Consider the following 18,210-nt stretch of genomic DNA (forward strand, 5'->3'; position numbering starts at 1 on the left):
CCTTCTATAATAGTTGCATGTGAGTCCGTCAGTTGTCCTCAGTGTGAAAAGATGGATCTCAAAATCATACAGTCATTGTTGGGGTTCAAATGCACAATTCAAGCATATTTTATGGGAAATATCTTATTCATTTTGTATGATTTCTCTTATATTAGTAAAAAAAATTCAATTTAGCAGATTCTGCAAGGTGTATGTAAACTTTTGACCTCAGCTGTAAATTGATGTTTGTATTTTTAGTGCTGAAAATATATAGAGTGAATTGAATTATGAATCAATTCGTGGAAGTGGAGAATTTGAATCATAAAATTAACCAAACTTTCAGCTCTCTAACAACATTTTTACTGACCTTAGCGCTGTCATACTTACAAGCTGAGACACAGGGATTCCAATACAAGTCTAATAATGCTTAATTGCCAAATAAGAAGTTCATTAAAATCATCAAGATATTTGCAATTTTGTTCAGTGACACATCTTCAGAAAAAAGTTGTGAATATATTTTAAACATTTCGATTACATTTAACACAGTGTTAAATTCATGTAACACTCAGCCTATTTTGAAAAGAAAGTTTCTGGTTATTGTGTTGTCATGTAGCTCAAGTTTGATGCTTCCCACCTTAGAAAGGAAGATGTTGGTGTTTATGGCCAGAATGACATGAGTTCAGCTTGAAACGAGGTAAATGTGAAGTAGTTGTTACCGAATACTGTTGTAAAATAACTTCACTGCCATAGCCTGTTACTAAAATAAACAAAGTCATGTCTTGCATGAGGGTGTGTGTGTGTCTGAGTGGGACGGAGGCAGTAAGAGTAAAGCCTGTTGGCCTAGTGCCACACACAGCCTGTGGCCCCAGCTGAGTAAATAGACACGGGCCCTGTGTGCCGGGGGGGGGCCTTTTGCGCTCAGGCTGAAGGGTGACTGGGGCAGACCAGGACCCCCCAACCACACCGCATACAGAGGAGGCCTTCACTAACCATTCACTCACATTATGGATCCCATGTCTCTTTCGTTTTGATCTTTATATACATTGCAAGGTTTGTATAATTCCTGCCTTGAAATTCTAAACATTTGTAGCCTTGACATTGAAAACCACTAAATGCAGACTTCTCCCTGCTGCCTTTTTTCCCTAAAGTATATTGTTGGTAGGTATAGATTTCCTCTAACCTCATTTATAGCATTCATCTGAAGTGCTCCCTCATGGGAGTGACTTCCCACTATAGTCATTTTTCAGCATTTTCCAATCGTAAGCTTCATTTACTTAGTTGTTTGACAATCAGAGGACACGATTGGACATTAACAGCCCTTGCGATTCAACTCTAGACTTATGGCTTTTGGTTTTGCAATACTAACCATAGTTTAACCATGGCATTTGTAGTACATCTGTGGTTATACAAATGGTTTTACTACAATAAAACCAAGGTTAATTTTTGTAAGGGCTAATGTACTTCAAGCGAAATTGAAGAACGAACTGACGCAATGTAGTTTTGGAGAAAATCAGGTTTTCCAAATCTCCAAAATGAAGTTTGTTTGGAATTTGTTTCATGAGTTCAAAACAGATTGCCAAAGCAAACTTTCCAGAAGTGTTTTCACACTGGTAAGCACCTTTAAACTACCATTGGTCCACGTGCACCATTTTTGACGTGGAAATCTTCTACAGTTCGGTTAGTTTGTTTGTTCCGTTGAGGTCAGACATGAGTATAAACATGAACGCACTAAAAAGCTGCTTTGTAGTAGAAATGAAGTTGTGATTTTAATTGAAAGTGACACTGAGACAGGTTATTTCAAATAACGTTTTACCCCTAAGCTAAAAGCGGAAAAGTTCATCCACAAATGAACATTTTGACATTTACTCAACCCTTATGTCGTTCCAAATGTGTATTTGACCTGTGACATGCAAAAGAAGATATTATGACAAACATGTCAACTGTTTTTGTGTAAACGGTGAAAGTCAGTGGGGTCCAAAACAACAACATTGGACCCCATTGACAAAAAAAAAAAACTGAGACATTTTTTAAAATATCTTCTTCTTGTGTACTACAGAAGAAAGGCTAAGTATATCATGCTCATCTAAGTTCAAAGCCATGTATTCAAAGGCTAATTGTTGTATACCCACTAAAAAAAGGTACAAAAGCTGTCACTGGGGTGGGACCCTTTCGAAAGGTACTAATACAGTGTCTTGCGAAAGTATTCATTCTCCTTTATTTTTTCACGTTTTATGCCTTATGTTAAACTGTGTTAAATTCCTTTTTTTTCCACATCGATCTACGCTGCATGCACCATCATGACAAAGCAAAAACAGAATTGTCATTTCATACATTTATTTTAAAAAAAAATAATAATAAATAAATAAATAAATAAGTACATTGCATAAGTATTCATATCCTTAACTCAGTAGCTGAAGCACCTTTACAGCCTCAAGTCTTTTTAAGTATGATGCAACAAGATTTGCACATCAGCATTTGGCAATTATCTGCCATTCTTTGCCTCACCTCTTCACCTCTCAAGCTCTGTCAGCTTGGATGGGGTCTGTCAGACATTTTCAGGTTTCTCCAGAAATGTTTGATTGAGTTCAGGCCCAGGCTCTGGCTGGACCACTCAAGGACATTCGCAGAGTTGTCTATAAGCCACTTGCTGTGTGCTTAGGGTCATTGTTCTGTCGGAAGGTGAACCTTCTGCCCAGTCTGAGGTTCTGAATGCTCTGGACTGGGTTTTCATCTCAATAATTTGGTGCATTGAGTTTTTCTTCTACTCTTGACGAGTCCCTCAGTGCCACTGAAAAACAGCCCCACAGCATGAGGTTGCTACCACCACACTTTACTTTTGGTACTCTGCAGCTGATGAGCAGGGCCTGGTTTCCTTCAAACATGATGCTTGAAAGTAGGGTTGGGCGATGTCGACCAATTTGGCATCGTACGATGTCTAATGTGAAACATCGCGATGGACGATGGCATCGTCTGCGGGGGGAGGGGGTGAGGGATGGTTGTTGTTAAATAATTTATTCATAACGAATTAATTAATTGTAGCCTACCATGTCCACGAGTGCTTAATTTGAGCCGGATCCTGTTCTGGAAAATGTCCGATTTTGGATTTTTGCGTTCCGGTATGTTTTTAAAGATCCGGAATTAACAAGTGCATTAGATCATGACAGTGCGTGCGTGCAGACGAGACAAGATCAAGCGCAGGTTTATATAAATGCATTTGGAGGATGTGTGTTGGTCCTTAACATATTTTTGACCAGTCAGCTTTTTTAAGTTCAATAACGCTCTCATTATTTGCTTACTGCTTAACACACTCTCTCCAAACGCATTTAATGAGCAGCGGAATGTTTAGAGAGAAAGTATCAGAAATAATACCAAATCAAGCGAAATATTATGTATTAACATTATAAACACTATAAACATAGCTATACGTTAGTTACCCTGACTCCAAAACGAATGATTTAAATGTAGAGGTATTCAGAACAGAACAGAAATGAAACAAAATATATAAAGTTAAGAAACTAAAACAAAGCGAAACTAAAAATAGCGCGTTGGGCTCACGCACCTCTGTTTTTCGGCACAAATCCAAGTGTTCCAACTAGGCTTTGTATTGTACATTCGTATTTCGATGGAAAAAAAGATATACTCTTGTTTTTGTTCCAAGCTCTGGCATATTTGGTGTAGTTTATTTAATCTAATTTAATTAAAATTATTTTGATTTTTTTTTTTCTGCTGTTTTTGTATGCCTCATTTATTAATGTAAACGAACTTTCATGTAATTCGTTAGGAGTTCACTGTAATTTATATTGTGATCACTAACAACTTCCTTGTTATTATTTCCTCATAATAATAATAATAAAATAAGAAAAGATGCAGAAACTGAAAGCATGCATTTCATTTGGCTATATAGGGATTTAGTGTGTGTTTTTCGTGAGCGGGTTGCTGCTGCGGCAGGGGCGGGGCGGTGCGGGGGCGGGGCGGAGGATCGCGATGCCGGCTCAGCATCGTGATGTCTATTGGCCATCGACGATGGACGATGGCATCGTCTATCGACCCAACCCTACTTGAAAGTGAGGTGCATCAGACCATTCAATCTTGTTTCACAGAATCTGAGGGTCCTTGAAATAGTTTTTGCAATTTCCAAGTGTGTTTTCATGTGTCTTCACTGAGGAGAGGATTGAGACTTGCCAAATCACCATAAAGCCCAGATCAGTGAAATGCTGCAGTGATGTTTGTCCTTCTGTAAGTTTCTCCCATCTGCATATATGATCATGGAGCTCAACTACAGTGACCATCAGGCTCTCAGTCACCACTCTAGCCAATGCCCTCCTCAATTGCTCAGTTTGGCCAGGAGGCCAGCTCTAGGAAGAATTGTGGTTGTTTCAAACTTCATTAAGGGTAATAGAGACTACATGCTTCTGTGAACCAATGCAACAGATTTTTTTCTAAACCCTTCCCCAGATGTGTGGCTTGATGCAATCCTGTCTCTGTCCTTTTATTAGGATGTGTGTGCCTTTCCAAATCATACCCATTTCAATTGAATTTGCCAGAGGTTAACTTCACTCAAAGTGTAGTAACATCAAGCAATATGAATGCTCTTGAGCTAAATTTCAACTGTCCCAGATAAGGGTATGAATACTTATGCAATTAAATCGTTTAGGTTTTTAAATTTTAATACATTTGCAAAGATGTTTTTTGCTTTGTCGTTATGGTGTATGGAGTGTAGACTGATATAAGAAAAAAGTAATTTTAAGCAGTTTAACATAAGGCAGCAACATTACAAAACGTGAAGAAATAAAATGGAGTATGAGTACTTTAGCAAGGCACTGTATGTACCCATTTACTCAAGCCATCCTTGGTGTATATGACTTTCTTGCACTTCAGGAGGCCTTTATTAACACCCAGGAGCCATGTGCCATGGACACTGTTTTTTTGGGCTTCAAAAATGCCCATTCACTGCCATTATAAAGATGGGATAAGCCAGGACATTTTTAATATAACTCAGATTGTATTCATCTGAAAGAAGAAAGTCATATACACCTAGGATGGTTTGAGGGTGAGTAAATCATTGGGTAATTTTCATTTTTAGGTGAACTATCCCTTTAAGGTACTAATATGCACCCTTTATGGGTAAAAAAAAAAGAACAAAAGTGTACCTTTTGAAAATGTACCTCCCCAGTAACAGCTTATCCTACAAATACATAATTACAACTTCATGTTGAAACTTTGCTAAAATGGGCCATAAATGACAATGGATTGAAGAGAAATTAGGCAGTTGTTTAGGCTGTCACCCCTTTTTTCCATTCATAGGAGACTCTGACAGATCTCCAACAGACGATTTCAGTAAAAGCTTTTTTTTTTTTTAAGAACTGTGACATTGTTTTGAGACCGCTAGAATTGATCTGTTTCGTCTGGTTCTGTCTCTCTCTGCAGGATCGGTCGCTGGTGTCGGAGGCGTCTCGTAAAAAGGAACGCGAGTTAGTGGCGAAGGAAATCGAGCGCCTGCGTTCGTCCATACAGACGGTGTGTCGCAGTGCTCTGCCTCTGGGCAAGATCATGGACTACATTCAGGAGGATATGGACTCAATGCAGAACGAACTGCAGACCTGGCGCAAAGAGAACAAGGAGAATGCACAGGCTCTGCTACAGGAACAAAGGTGCCACTTGCATTTTAGCTCTGTCTCTAAGCCTAGTACAGTTGAGGTCAAAAGTTTACACCCCCCTATTAAAATATGCAAAATGTTAATTTTACCACAATAAGAGGGATCAAACAAAATGCATGTTATTTTTCATTTAGTACTGACTTGAAAAAGATATTTCACATAAAAGATGTTTACATATATTCCACAAGAAGAGTTAGTTTGACCCCGTTCAAAAGTTTACTTAACACTTGTTTCTTCTAGTTGTTTTTTTAGTTTGTTCACTGATAGTTGTTCATGAGTCCTTTGTTTGTCCTGAACAGTTAAACTGCCCACTGTTCAGAAAAATCTTTCAGGTCCCACAAACTGAATGATCCACAGCTGTGTTTTTCTGTTTAGTGATAATCCTTCAGGTCCCACAAATTCTTTGGTTTTCCAGCATTTCTGTGTATTTGAACCCTTTCCAACAATGACTGTATGATTTTGAGATCCATCTTTTCACACAGAGGACAACTGAAGGACTTATATGCAACTATTACAGAAGGTTTAAACGCTCACTGATGCTCCAGAAGGCAGAAAACAATGCATTAAGAGACAGTGGTGAAAACTTTCGAACAGATTGAAGATGTGTTCCTTATTTTGCCTAAATATCATACTTTTCCATTTAGAATTCTCCATTCCATTCATACTTAACCCTTCAGAGGCTACAGACGATAGTTACATGTTTACCGGAAGACAAAATAAGTTAAATTTACCCTGATCTTCAAATTCAATTCAAAAAGCTGTCACCCTGTCTTTTAATACATGGTTTTTCCTTCTAGAGCATCAGTGAGCATTTTAACCTTCTGTAATAGTTGCATTTGAGTCCCTCAATTGTCCTCAATGAAAGGATGGATCTCAAAATCTTACAGTCATTGTTGGAAAGGGTTCAAATCCACAAAAAAGGTAGAAAACCAAAGAATTTGTGGGACCTGAAGGATTATCACTAAACAGAAAAACACAGCTGTGGATCATTCAGGTAACAACACAGTATTAAGAATCAAGTGTATGTAAACTTTTGGACATGGTCATTTTTATAAAGTCAGCTATTATTTTGTGTTGTGAACTATATGTAAAAATATTTTATGTGAACTATCTTATTCAGGTCAGTACTAAATAATAATTACATGCATTTTGTATGATCCCTCTTATTTAGGAACAGTAATTAACATTTTGCAGATTCTGAGGGGGATGTAAACTTTTGACCTGCCTTACTGTATGCTGCCAACACAGCATCCTAGCTGAAGTGACACATCTTAAAGAGATAGTTCACCCAAAAATGAAAATTCTGTCATTAATTACTCACCCTCATGTCATTCCAAACCTGTAAGACCTTCATTCATCTCCAGAGCACAAATTAAGTTATTTTTGATGAAATCTGAGAGCTTTCTGACCCTCCATTTAAGGCCAAGAAAGGTAGTAAGGACATTGATAAAATGGTCCATGTGACATCAGTGGTTTAACCTTAATTTTATGAAGCTATGAATAAGGTTTCTAGCTGCTTTCTTCATGCATTAAGCTGTTTCTGTCTATATCTCAGAATCACAGACAGCGTTGTGGAACCTCTAAAGGTTGAGCTCACTGAACTGGAGCAGTTAATCAAAGACCAGCAGGACAAGATCTGCACAGTCAAGTCCAACATCCTAAAGAACGAGGAGAAGATCCAGAAGATGGTGTCCAGCATTAGCTTCTCCTCGCAGACGTGAATACCAGCACATCCCAAAAGAAACCTGAAGCACTGAGCGGCAGGGAGAGCTCCTGTTTAACAGACCTGATGTCTTTGAGCAGCACTGAGAGAATTCAGAAGGTGCAGGTACAGTCAGGAGTCACTCTCCTCAAGCCCCCTTCATGTAAGGTGCCTTCTGTAAGACCCAGGATCTGTTTGCGCTGGTCCGTCGGGATTCTCAAACTCACTCATACGCCGCGGTAGATTTGCACTCGTCACTTGCTTGAAAGATAAATGTGTGTGGTCACCATTCTGATGTGTCCTGTATTTTTCAAATAGGACTTCTATTGATCTCCATGTTCTCTTAGGAAAACTGACTTACTGGTTTATTTTATTTTATTTTAATTTTTTCCATTCAGACTGACAGGTGTTTTGGTCTCACAAAAGAACATTGGCAATATATCATCTATGTATATATAATATTTAAATATTTATGTATATGTGCATAGAAAACTATGGAAGCTTGTTTCTGCCTTTTTTATTTCTGGGATTAAATAATAAAAAGTTAATCATGACTTTTTATCTCACAGTTTGGACTTTTTTGATCAAATTCTAAGATGGGAAGTCAGAATGTGAGATGTAAACTTGCAATTGCAAGAAAAAAAATCTGAATTGTGCAAAAATGTCACAATTTTCTTTTTTATTTAGATCAGTTGCAAATTATAAATTTAGAATTCAGATTAAAAAGTCAGAATTCTGAAAGCCAAGTAAACTCAGACTGGTGAAAAAAAAAAGAAATTCAGAAATCTAGATTTTTATTTTACAATTCTCCAAATTGTGAGATTAAAAAGTCATATTTTTTTATTTATTTATGCTATGGCAGAAACAAGCTTTTATAGAAATATACTATGACATACACTACCAGTCAGTGTAAGATGTTTAAGTTTTTTAAAGTCTCTTCTGCTCACCAAGCCTGCATTTATTTGATCCAAAGTACAGCAAAAACAGTACAATTCTGAAATATATTTACTATTTAAAATATCTGTTTTCTGTTTAAATATATTTCAAAATGTAATTTATCAAAGCTCTGTTTTTAGCACCATTTCTCTAGTCACATGATCCTTCAGAAATCATTCTAATGTCCAGATTTGCTGCTCAAAAAACATTTATTATTATTTATTATTATTATTATTATTATTATTATTATTATTATTGTTAAGTTGACAATTTCAGGTTTCTTTGATTAATAGAAAGTTCAATAGAACAGCATTTTTCTGAAATAGAAATAGAAAGTAATATTATAAATGTCTCTATCATCAATTTTGATCAATTTAAAGCATCTTTGCTAAATAAAAGTATTAGTTTCTATAATTTTCTTTTACAAAAAAGAAAATACTGACTCCAAGCTTTTTATGGTATAGTGTCCAAGAGTGGATAATGTTACAGTAGCTTTTTATTTCGGATAAATGCTGATATTTGAATCTTTCTATTCATTGAAGAAACCTGAAAAATTCTACTGAACTGTTTTTAACATATGTGACCCTGGACCACAAAACCAGTCTTAAGTCGCTGGGGTATATTTGTAGTAATAGCCAAAAATACATTGCATGGGTCAAAAATTTAGATTTTTCTTTTATGCCAAAAATCATTAAGAAATTAAGTAAAGTTCATGTTCCATGAAGATTTTTTGTAAAATTCCTACTGTAAACATATCAAAATGTAATTTTTGATTTGTAATTTGCATTGTTAAGAACCTAATTTGGACAACTTTAAAGGTGATTTTCTCAGTCTTTTTGATTTTTTTGCATCCTCAGATTTCTGATTTCAAATAGATGTATCTCAGCCAAATATTGTCCTATCCTAACAAACCATACATCAATAGAAAGCTTATTTATTGAGCTTTCATATGATGTATACATCTCAGTTTTGTCAAATTTAACCTTATGACTGGTTTTGTGGTCCAGGGTCACATATAATAATAATGTTTTTTGAGCAGCAAATCAGAATATTAGAATGATTTCTGTAGGATCATGTGACTGGAGTAATGATGCTAAAATTCAGCATTGAAATCACAAGAATAAATGACATTTTAACATATATTCAAATAGAAAACAGTTATTTTAAATAGTAAAAATGTTTCAAAATTTTACTGTTTTTGCCATACTTTGGATCAAATAAATGCAGGCTTGGTGAGTAAAAGAACTTTTAAAAAACATTAAAAATCTTACTGTTCAAAAACCTTTAACTGATAGTGTAATAATTTTTTTATGCCACAGTTTGAACTTTGAACTTTGAAGTCATTGCCTTTGGAAAAAAAAATCTAAAAAACGTTTAAAATTCAGATAAAAAGTCTAAATTCTGAACAATTCTCAAAATACAATTCTCAAAATTCTCAAATTTGAAATAAAAAGTCACATTTATTTTTTTCTTTATTTATGCTGTAACAAAAACAAGCTTTCATAGAAATATACTATGACATATATCAATACAAAATATATAAATATATTTTAATGCAACGTTCTAAAGCTGTTAGTATGCAATAGAATTTACAGATGAGCATTAGAATTGCCAAAAATTGGAGACACACTACACGCGCACCTCTGCACTTTGATGAACGAGACTGTAAAACGGCACGTCATTTACCAGTACACATCAAAAACCTCTCGCTTAGCTTAATATATGTTCAAAGAAACGAGATGAGATTACATAAATGTCTTTTAAGTCAATTTAATGTACAAAAATCAAGAAATGTATATGTGTATGTTTCAAATTCATATCAATAATGATATTTCATTTGAGAAAACAGGACTGAAAAACTTTCTAAGACACTTTTTAGAGGGCTGTTGAAGTTTTCTACTGCGAAATGAGATCCGTGAAGCAATTGTTACATAGAAAATTTCTATTTTGATAAGGTTGACAGGAAAAACTGTGTTAGATGAAGCAATAACAAGCAAAGTTGATCCGCTGGTCAAGCACAACGTTTAGAAAATCTTCAGCATGTATATCCAGTACCAGTGTTTAGATGAACTTCACATCTAAACCACACAGCGTGAATGTCAGTAGAATCAGACTTCGATATACAGCTTATATCAGTATTATCAGCTGTGCACCATGACACAAAATACATGCTATTTATTTAAAGACCAAACAACTTAAACGTCGCTAAAATATATTTCCATTTACTTTGTAAAAGAGCCGACCATTTACACTGTTCTTGCTGTACATTTTGTGTATATGTTGTTTGTATCATAGCTCACAAATGAATATTAATTTTGTAGTGAAGTCTAATAAACAGTTACATTTCTGTTAAAACACAGTCATTATTTTTCCTATTTTGTTTGGTGGCGCCAGCGACACAAAAATTACACACGTCACCATTGAGTAAACATTGCGACATTTTAATGACTGTTTTGAATTGCATTTCAGAGCAGCGATAAACATGCCAAGTGAATGTTTCTGATGAAGCCTGGACGTGTTTAACGTGTCACACGCCGCGCTCTGGAAAGCTGACCCGGTGGGACGCAGCGCAAACATTGAAAAACATTTTAAAGTCCTGTATCGGCACATCAGTTTTGATTTTGATTCTGGCAGAGCTTGAAACAGCTGCACCGCAGGCTCACACGCACACACTCCAGCGCTATTGAGTAACAGTCGACCGGGCCGTTTAAGATCAAGATTTGGAAACCCTTGAAAACCTGGGCACCTGCCTGAGATCCCTGAGCGAACGTTTGGATTAGGTCAGAGCGAACAGGCCGCGTGCCCTGCGGGGCTCTTTTATCCAAGTGCTCTCCTGCTGTGGGCTCTGGAGAAAACCCCAGCCGGAGGGTCCTTGGGACTGTCAGACATCATTGTGCCGCTTTAGCTAGAAGACCAGCGAACAGGTGGAACTCGTGTTCTTTGGTTTCCTACATCGAAATAAGTCCTTTTTTGATTTTATGCCTTATTAATGGGGCTTATGGTCAAAAGGAACTCAATGCACCATAACCAGCAAGGGAAACGCTACAGTGATTGACCTCCAGGAAAAGCCAGTCCATCATTAAAATGCTATTAACAAAGGATCATTCTGAAAAGTAAACCTCAATTCATTATTACTATGTTTAAACAAACCACTAACCAAAAGTATTAAGCTTTGGCATGCAACTCAGCATGTTCAAAAGAGGTGTGATGTTACTTTTAAGTTATCACTGACTTGGCAGACCAAGCTACAGTTGAAGTCAAAAGTTTACATACACCTTGCGGAATCTGCTAAATGTTTTTAGCAAAATAAGAGAGATCATACAAAATGCATGTTGTTTTTTTATATTTAGTACTGACATATAGCCAACTGGAGAAAATAATAGTTCAAAAATTTACATGCACTTGATTCTTAATACTGTTTTGTTACCTAAATGATTTTTTGTACTGCAAAAAATGCTTTTCTTACTTAGATTTGTTGTATTGTTTCCAGACATTGTTCCCAAAAATTCTTAAATAAAAAAGGACGAGTAAAAACTATTCTTGTTTCAGAAAAAAACAAGTCAAAATTAAGTGTGTTTTTGCTTGAAACAAGCAAAATAATCTGCCAATGGGGTAAGAAAAATAATCTTGTTTTCTGTTTGAAATAACATTTTTTTTCTTACCCCATTGGCAGATTATTTTGCTATTTTGCTATAATTTTTACTCCACTAGAAAACCCTTCTTGATTTAAGAATGTTTAGATATTTTGGCTGAAAACAAGACCAAAAAATCTAAGTAAGAAATGCTTTTTTTGCAGTGTGATTAGTGATAGTTGTTCCCTTGTTTGTCCTGAACAGTTAAACTGCCTGCTGTTCCTAAAAATAATCCTTCAGGTCGCACAAATTCTTTGGTTTTCCAGCATTTTTGTGCGTTTGAACCCTTTCCAACAATGACTGTATGATTTTGAGATCCATCTTTCAACACTCAGGGACTCAAATGCAACTATTACAGAAGGTTCAAACACTCACTGATGCTTTAGAAAGAAACACAATGCATTAAGAGCCGGGAGGTGAAAACTTTGAATTTGAAGATCAGGGTAAATGTAACTTATTTTGTCTTCTGGGAAACTTGTAAGTAGCTTCTGAGGGGCAGTACTAAATGAAATAAATATGATATTTAGGCAAAATAAGAAAAATGTGCACATATTCATTCTGTTCAAAAGTTTTCACCCCTTGGCTCTTAATGCATCGTGATTCCTTCTGGAGAATCACTAAGCATTTGAATCTTCTGTAATAGTTGCATATGAGTCCCTCAGTTGTCCTCAGTGTGAAAAGATGGATCTCTAAATCATACAGTCATTGATGGAAAGGATTCAAATACACAAAATGCCAAATTTGTGGGACCTAAAGGATTTTTCTGAAGAACAGTGGGCAGTTTAACTGTTCAGGACAAACAAGGGACTTATGAACAACTATCACTAAACAAAAAATCACAGTGGATGATTCAGGTAACAACACAGTATTAAGAATCAAGTGTATGTAAACTTTAGAACAAGGTCATTTTTATAAATTCAACTACTATTTTCTTTTGTGGACCTTACGTAAATGTCTTTTATGTGAAGTATCTTATTCGGGTCAGTACTAAATAAAAACTAACATGCATTTTGTATGATCTCTTTTATTTTGGTAAAAATAATTAACATTTTGGGGATTCCGCAAGATTTGACTTTAACTGTACATGTTAAAAATCACCCAAAACATATTGTTAAAGTCACTTTTTAGAGAGTTGAGTGTTGTATCTCCCTGCGGTCCCTTTCTCTTCAGAGACACATGAGGTCGTCAGGCTCGCTGTTTATTTTTCAGGCCTGTAGGCCAGTGTTCATGGTTCAGCTGTCGTCAGGCAGCAATAAGGCATGCGTCTGCGGCTCTTCAGTATAAACTTCCAACAATGACAGACTTAAGTCACCTACCACAGTTAAAGACATTCAAGCTTTGTCTTCAACCACAAGAGGCTGTACTGGACTGAGTTCTACACTCATCTGCTTTGCTCTGGGGCTCCTCGTGTCTCTGAATGAACGAGCAGAAGGTCTGTGAGTATATGGATGCAACACAGGAAAACTGTCAAAAGTGTGTTCATGTTTTATGTTCAGCTATCCCACTTCTAAACCTAAAATGCATAATCTCTGCCTTTCTACAGAATTGGTGCAAACTGCTGTCCCACAACCAAAAAACACATTTAAAAAGCGTTTAGGTATGCAACTCTTAGATGACTAAGATCCTTCTATTATACTGATATACTGAGCTTATATCAGTAAGCTTAATATATATAAAACCATCATTTAATGGGTACTTTCAATTGGGAGGTGGCTGTCCTGAACCATAAACCCTAAATTTAAACTTTAAAATAATTTTCTTTGTATATCATGAAACTTTAGGTAAAAAAAAAAAAAAGTGTCCCATCATGTTACTTCCAAAACAGTGTATGTTTAGTCCATTGGCTAAGACTGGTTTTAACTAAACCCCTACATTTATGATCAGGAAATATTCCTGATCTCATAGCTACAAACACGACCGAAACATGGGATGTTTTTTCAAAAATAAAGTATATCACCTAAGATGTTATGATAGTGTTTGGTTCAGTATAAATTATGCCTTTTACAAAGAAAATATGGATTTACAAACAGAGCAAATCTTGTAAATCACTCTTGAAATATTGTTAAAATTGTAATTGTTATTGATTTACCTCTAAAAAATTAAAATGAAATAGAAAAACTATATATTTACAAGTTGGATGTAAACAAAGTCTGGTCACACTTTATATTAGGTGGCCTTAACTATTATGTACTGTGGCGGGAGTCCCGAGGCACAATCAGCGTCGCCCTGGCAACTCACGCCAAACACCTGGACCTCATCACCACGGACCAATCGTTCACGGACGCCGCCCCTACAAAAGCCGGTTGCTCACCACAGATCACTGAGAAACTATCTCCGATGAGGTTGAAGCTTACCTGCTCTCTGCTCTCATTTCCCCCTACAGATTCGCCGTGAACGATTGGCCACCGTCACTTCTGGACACCGCCACCACCGCGAACTCACCTTCAAGCACCTACCCGTTTGCTTGCACCTTCCTGGGGAATTCTGCACGACAAGGACTTCACCTCTCACGGAGCACCGACGCACATTCACCTGCCACTTCACCGTTTCACTTAAGTCTGTTCAATAAACTCACCCTCCGGGGCTCAACTAAAAGTCTTGTCTTGTCGTGCTGTTCCCCGCCCGGCCACAAGGTGGTGGAGAATGCGGGCAAGTTTCCGGGCCTGAGAACACCGACGAGCAAGACTCACTGTTTGTTTACACCGCCATCTTGCCCCCATTCACTTCCGGTTCTGTTTTTTTCAGGGCGCGCCGCTCCCCGAGATCATGGAAGAACTGGTCAAACAACTCACCGAGGTTAGCGTCCGCCAGCAGCAATGCTTTGAACTGTTGACGGAGCAACATGGACAGATTCAAGGATATTTGGCAGAACTACGTGCCCCGGCTGCTCACACCGTCCCGCTGCCGGACCCCCGCGCCGCCGCCGCTCGACTACTACCTAAACTGACCGCAGATGATGATATTGAGGCTTACCTCAAAATGTTTGAGTCTGTCGCTCGCACAGAGGGTTGGGCGAGAGGAATTTGGGCGGAGATATTGGCACCGCTGCTTTCTGGTGAGGCCCAACGGGCGTATTTTTCATTGCCAGCAGCAGCACAAAATAACTATAGTGAATTAAAGAGAGAAATTTTAGGGCGTTTGGGGCTTTCAGCCGTTGCGGCTGCACAGCGTTTTCATGACTGGGAGTTTAAAGCACGGTTGCCAATTCGCGCTCAAATAGCCGATCTGATGCGGTTAGCAGAGCATTGGTTACTAGAGAACTCGCCATCTCCGGCCCAGGTAGTCGAGAAAGTAGTAGTCGACCGGGTGCTGAGAGCGCTACCGCGTTCAATGAAGCAGGCGGCCGGGATGAAGGGTCCAAGAACTCTAGCCGAGCTGGTTGACGCCGTGGAGCTGGCGGACGCAGCCTTCCACCGGGAGGCCGGGGAGCGAGCGCCGCCTTTCCCCCGGAGGGTGAACCAGGAGCGACGCACGCCAGAGGCGCACCCCCGCGCAGTATACAGACCGCCCAGTCCCCGCGACGAGCCAATGCCCACCGATCCACCATCACCGACCCCCAAAGCCTGGATGACCGGCTGCGTGGTGCACCGGGAAACGCCACCAGGAGCCCCCACGACCTTCGTCATGATTCGAGGACGACGGTATCGGGCCCTCCTCGACTCCGGAAGTTCAGTCTCCCTCGCCAGGCCCGGACCCCTAGAACCCCGGCCAGCCCCCAAGTCAACGATGCCTATCACGTGTGTCCACGGTGACACCCGTCAGGTACCTACAAGTCTACTTACCTTTCGTAGGGATGGAAAAGCCTGGACCCTGGAAGTCGGAGTCGTAAGCGACCTGCCGGTCCCATTGCTGTTGGGGCGCGACTGGCCGGGGTTGGAGGCTGCCCTCGCCGAAGCTGCCCGGTCCCCTCGTCCTCGGCACCACCAGCATCGGCCGCCGTCGCGGGGATCTCGAGGCCATACCAACCTGTTGACAACCGACAGTGGGAGAGATGGTGAGTCCCCCTCCCGTAATACTAACCTCTTCCATGATGTCTTCCGGCAGGTTACGGGCGGGGGAGACTTTGGCCGCGCCCAGAAGGAGGACGACCGGCTGAAGCACTGTTGGCGACAGGTCCGCATCCTGGAGGGAAAGGAAGTCCTCCCGGCACCTCACCCTCTCCCATATTTCGTCGTCCAGAACGGTCTGCTATACTGCGTCGCGGAGCGACGGGGGGAGGTCAAACACCTGCTGGTCGTCCCAAAGACCAAGACGGAGCTGGTCCTAGAGTTGGCACATTCGCACCCCATGGCTGGTCACCTGGGAGCCCAAAACACGACGCAACGGATTCGGGATCGATTCCACTGGCCCGGCCTGGAGGCCGAGGTCAGGAGGTTTTGCCAGGCCTGCCCTACGTGCCAGCGCACGTCACCCAGAAAACCTCCCCCCAGCCCGCTGATTCCATTACCCATCATCGGGGTGCCCTTTGAGCGAATCGGGATGGACATCGTGGGGCCGTTGCCGAGGTCTGGCCGGGGACACGAGCACATCCTCGTTATCGTGGACTACGCCACCCGGTACCCAGAAGCAGTCCCCCTCCGCCAAGCCACCGCCAAAGCCATCGCTCGCGAGCTGTTCCTGCTCTCCAGCCGGGTGGGTCTACCGTCGGAGATACTGACCGACCAGGGAACCCCCTTTATGTCCCGGCTAATGGCTGACCTCTGCCGGCTGCTGAAGGTAAAGCAAGTGAGGACCTCGGTCTACCACCCCCAGACCGACGGGCTCGTCGAGAGGTTCAACCAGACCTTAAAACAGATGTTGCGACGGGTGGCCGCCGAAGACAAAAAGGACTGGGATCTGCTCTTGCCTTATGTGCTGTTCGGCATCCGGGAGGTACCACAGGCCTCCACAGGGTTCACTCCCTTCGAACTCCTCTTCGGCCGGCAACCCCGTGGCCTCCTCGACGTAGCCCGAGAAGCCTGGGAGCAGCAGCCGGCAGTCTACCGGACCGTCGTCGAGCACGTCCGAGACATGCGGGAGAAGATCGACCGGGTCATGCCGTTAGTCCGGGAACACCTGGTGAAATCCCAACAGGCCCAGCAACGTCTCTACAACCGGGCGGCCCAACCGCGGGAGTTCCAACCTGGAGATAGGGTGATGGTCCTGGTCCCCAACGCAGCCTGCAAGTTCTTGGCCCAGTGGCAGGGGCCCTACACGGTTGAGGAGCGAGTGGGCCCAGTTAACTACCGGGTAAGACAACCCGGCCGAAGAAGAGTAAACCAATTATATCACGTTAACCTGTTGAAGAAGTGGATCGGGGACCGGGACCAGCTCGCCGCCCTCGCCTCCCAAGATCCCGCGGTTGTAGATGTCAATCCCAACCTGTCAGCCACACAGAAGACGGAGCTGCGGCACCTGGTCGGTCAGTTCCTGGACGTCTTCTCCGACAGCCCCGGCCAGACTAATGTCCTAAGCCACGACATCTGCACCCCTCCGGGCGTCCTCGTCCGGCAACGGCCCTACCGAGTCCCAGAGGCCCGCCGGCAGGCTATAGAGGCGGAAGTCCAAAAGATGCTCAAGCTGGGGGTAATAGAACCATCACGGAGCCCGTGGTCCAGCCCGATTGTCCTGGTCCCGAAGCCCGACGGCACCCTGAGGTTCTGTAATGACTACCGACGCCTAAACGACGTCTCCGACTTTGACAGCTACCCCATGCCCCGAGTGGATGAGCTCCTGGAACGGTTGGGGAGGGCTCGGTACATCACAACACTCGACCTCACCAAAGGCTACTGGCAAGTCCCCCTCTCGGCCGACGCCAAGCCCAAAACGGCCTTCTCGACGCCCTCGGGGCACTGGCAGTACCGGGTTCTCCCCTTTGGCCTGCATGGGGCCCCCGCCACCTTTCAACGACTAATGGATGTAATCCTCCGTCCCCATCAGGCCTATGCCGCAGCGTACCTCGACGACGTGGTCATCCACTCGGAGGCGTGGGAAGACCACCTGGAGCGGCTGCGCAGGGTGCTGTTGGAGCTTCGCCGGGCTGGACTAACCGCCAACCCCCGCAAATGCCACCTAGCCATGAACGAAGGCAGGTACCTCGGCTTCAAAGTGGGAAGAGGACTCATCCGGCCTCAGGAGGACAAGGTCAAAGCCATTATGGATGCCCCTAAGCCATCCACCAAGTCGCAGGTACGTGCCTTCTTGGGGTTGGCGGGTTATTATCGGTGCTTTATCCCCGGCTTTTCCTCTATAGCCGCCCCTCTGACAGACCTGACCAGGAAGGGACAGCCAGAGCGGATCCGTTGGTCTGGGGAAACCGAGGAGG

At 41.4% G+C, this 18,210-nt stretch overlaps 1 protein-coding gene across 1 annotated transcript in view; it reads left to right on the forward strand.

Annotated features, from left to right (window-relative positions):
* traf3ip1 (TNF receptor-associated factor 3 interacting protein 1) overlaps window positions 1-10,629 on the forward strand; it is a 47,863-nt gene extending 37,234 nt beyond the window's left edge. Inside the window, exons 14-15 of the mRNA XM_073846243.1 lie at window positions 5,407-5,630; window positions 7,192-10,629. Coding sequence (XP_073702344.1) covers window positions 5,407-5,630; window positions 7,192-7,357 — 390 coding nt within the window. The 3' untranslated portion in view covers window positions 7,358-10,629. The remainder of the gene's footprint in view (window positions 1-5,406; window positions 5,631-7,191) is intronic.
* The last annotated feature ends 7,581 nt before the right edge of the window (window positions 10,630-18,210 follow it).

Source organism: Garra rufa, chromosome 8 (genome assembly GCF_049309525.1).
Source record: "Garra rufa chromosome 8, GarRuf1.0, whole genome shotgun sequence".
Lineage (NCBI taxonomy): Eukaryota > Metazoa > Chordata > Actinopteri > Cypriniformes > Cyprinidae > Garra > Garra rufa.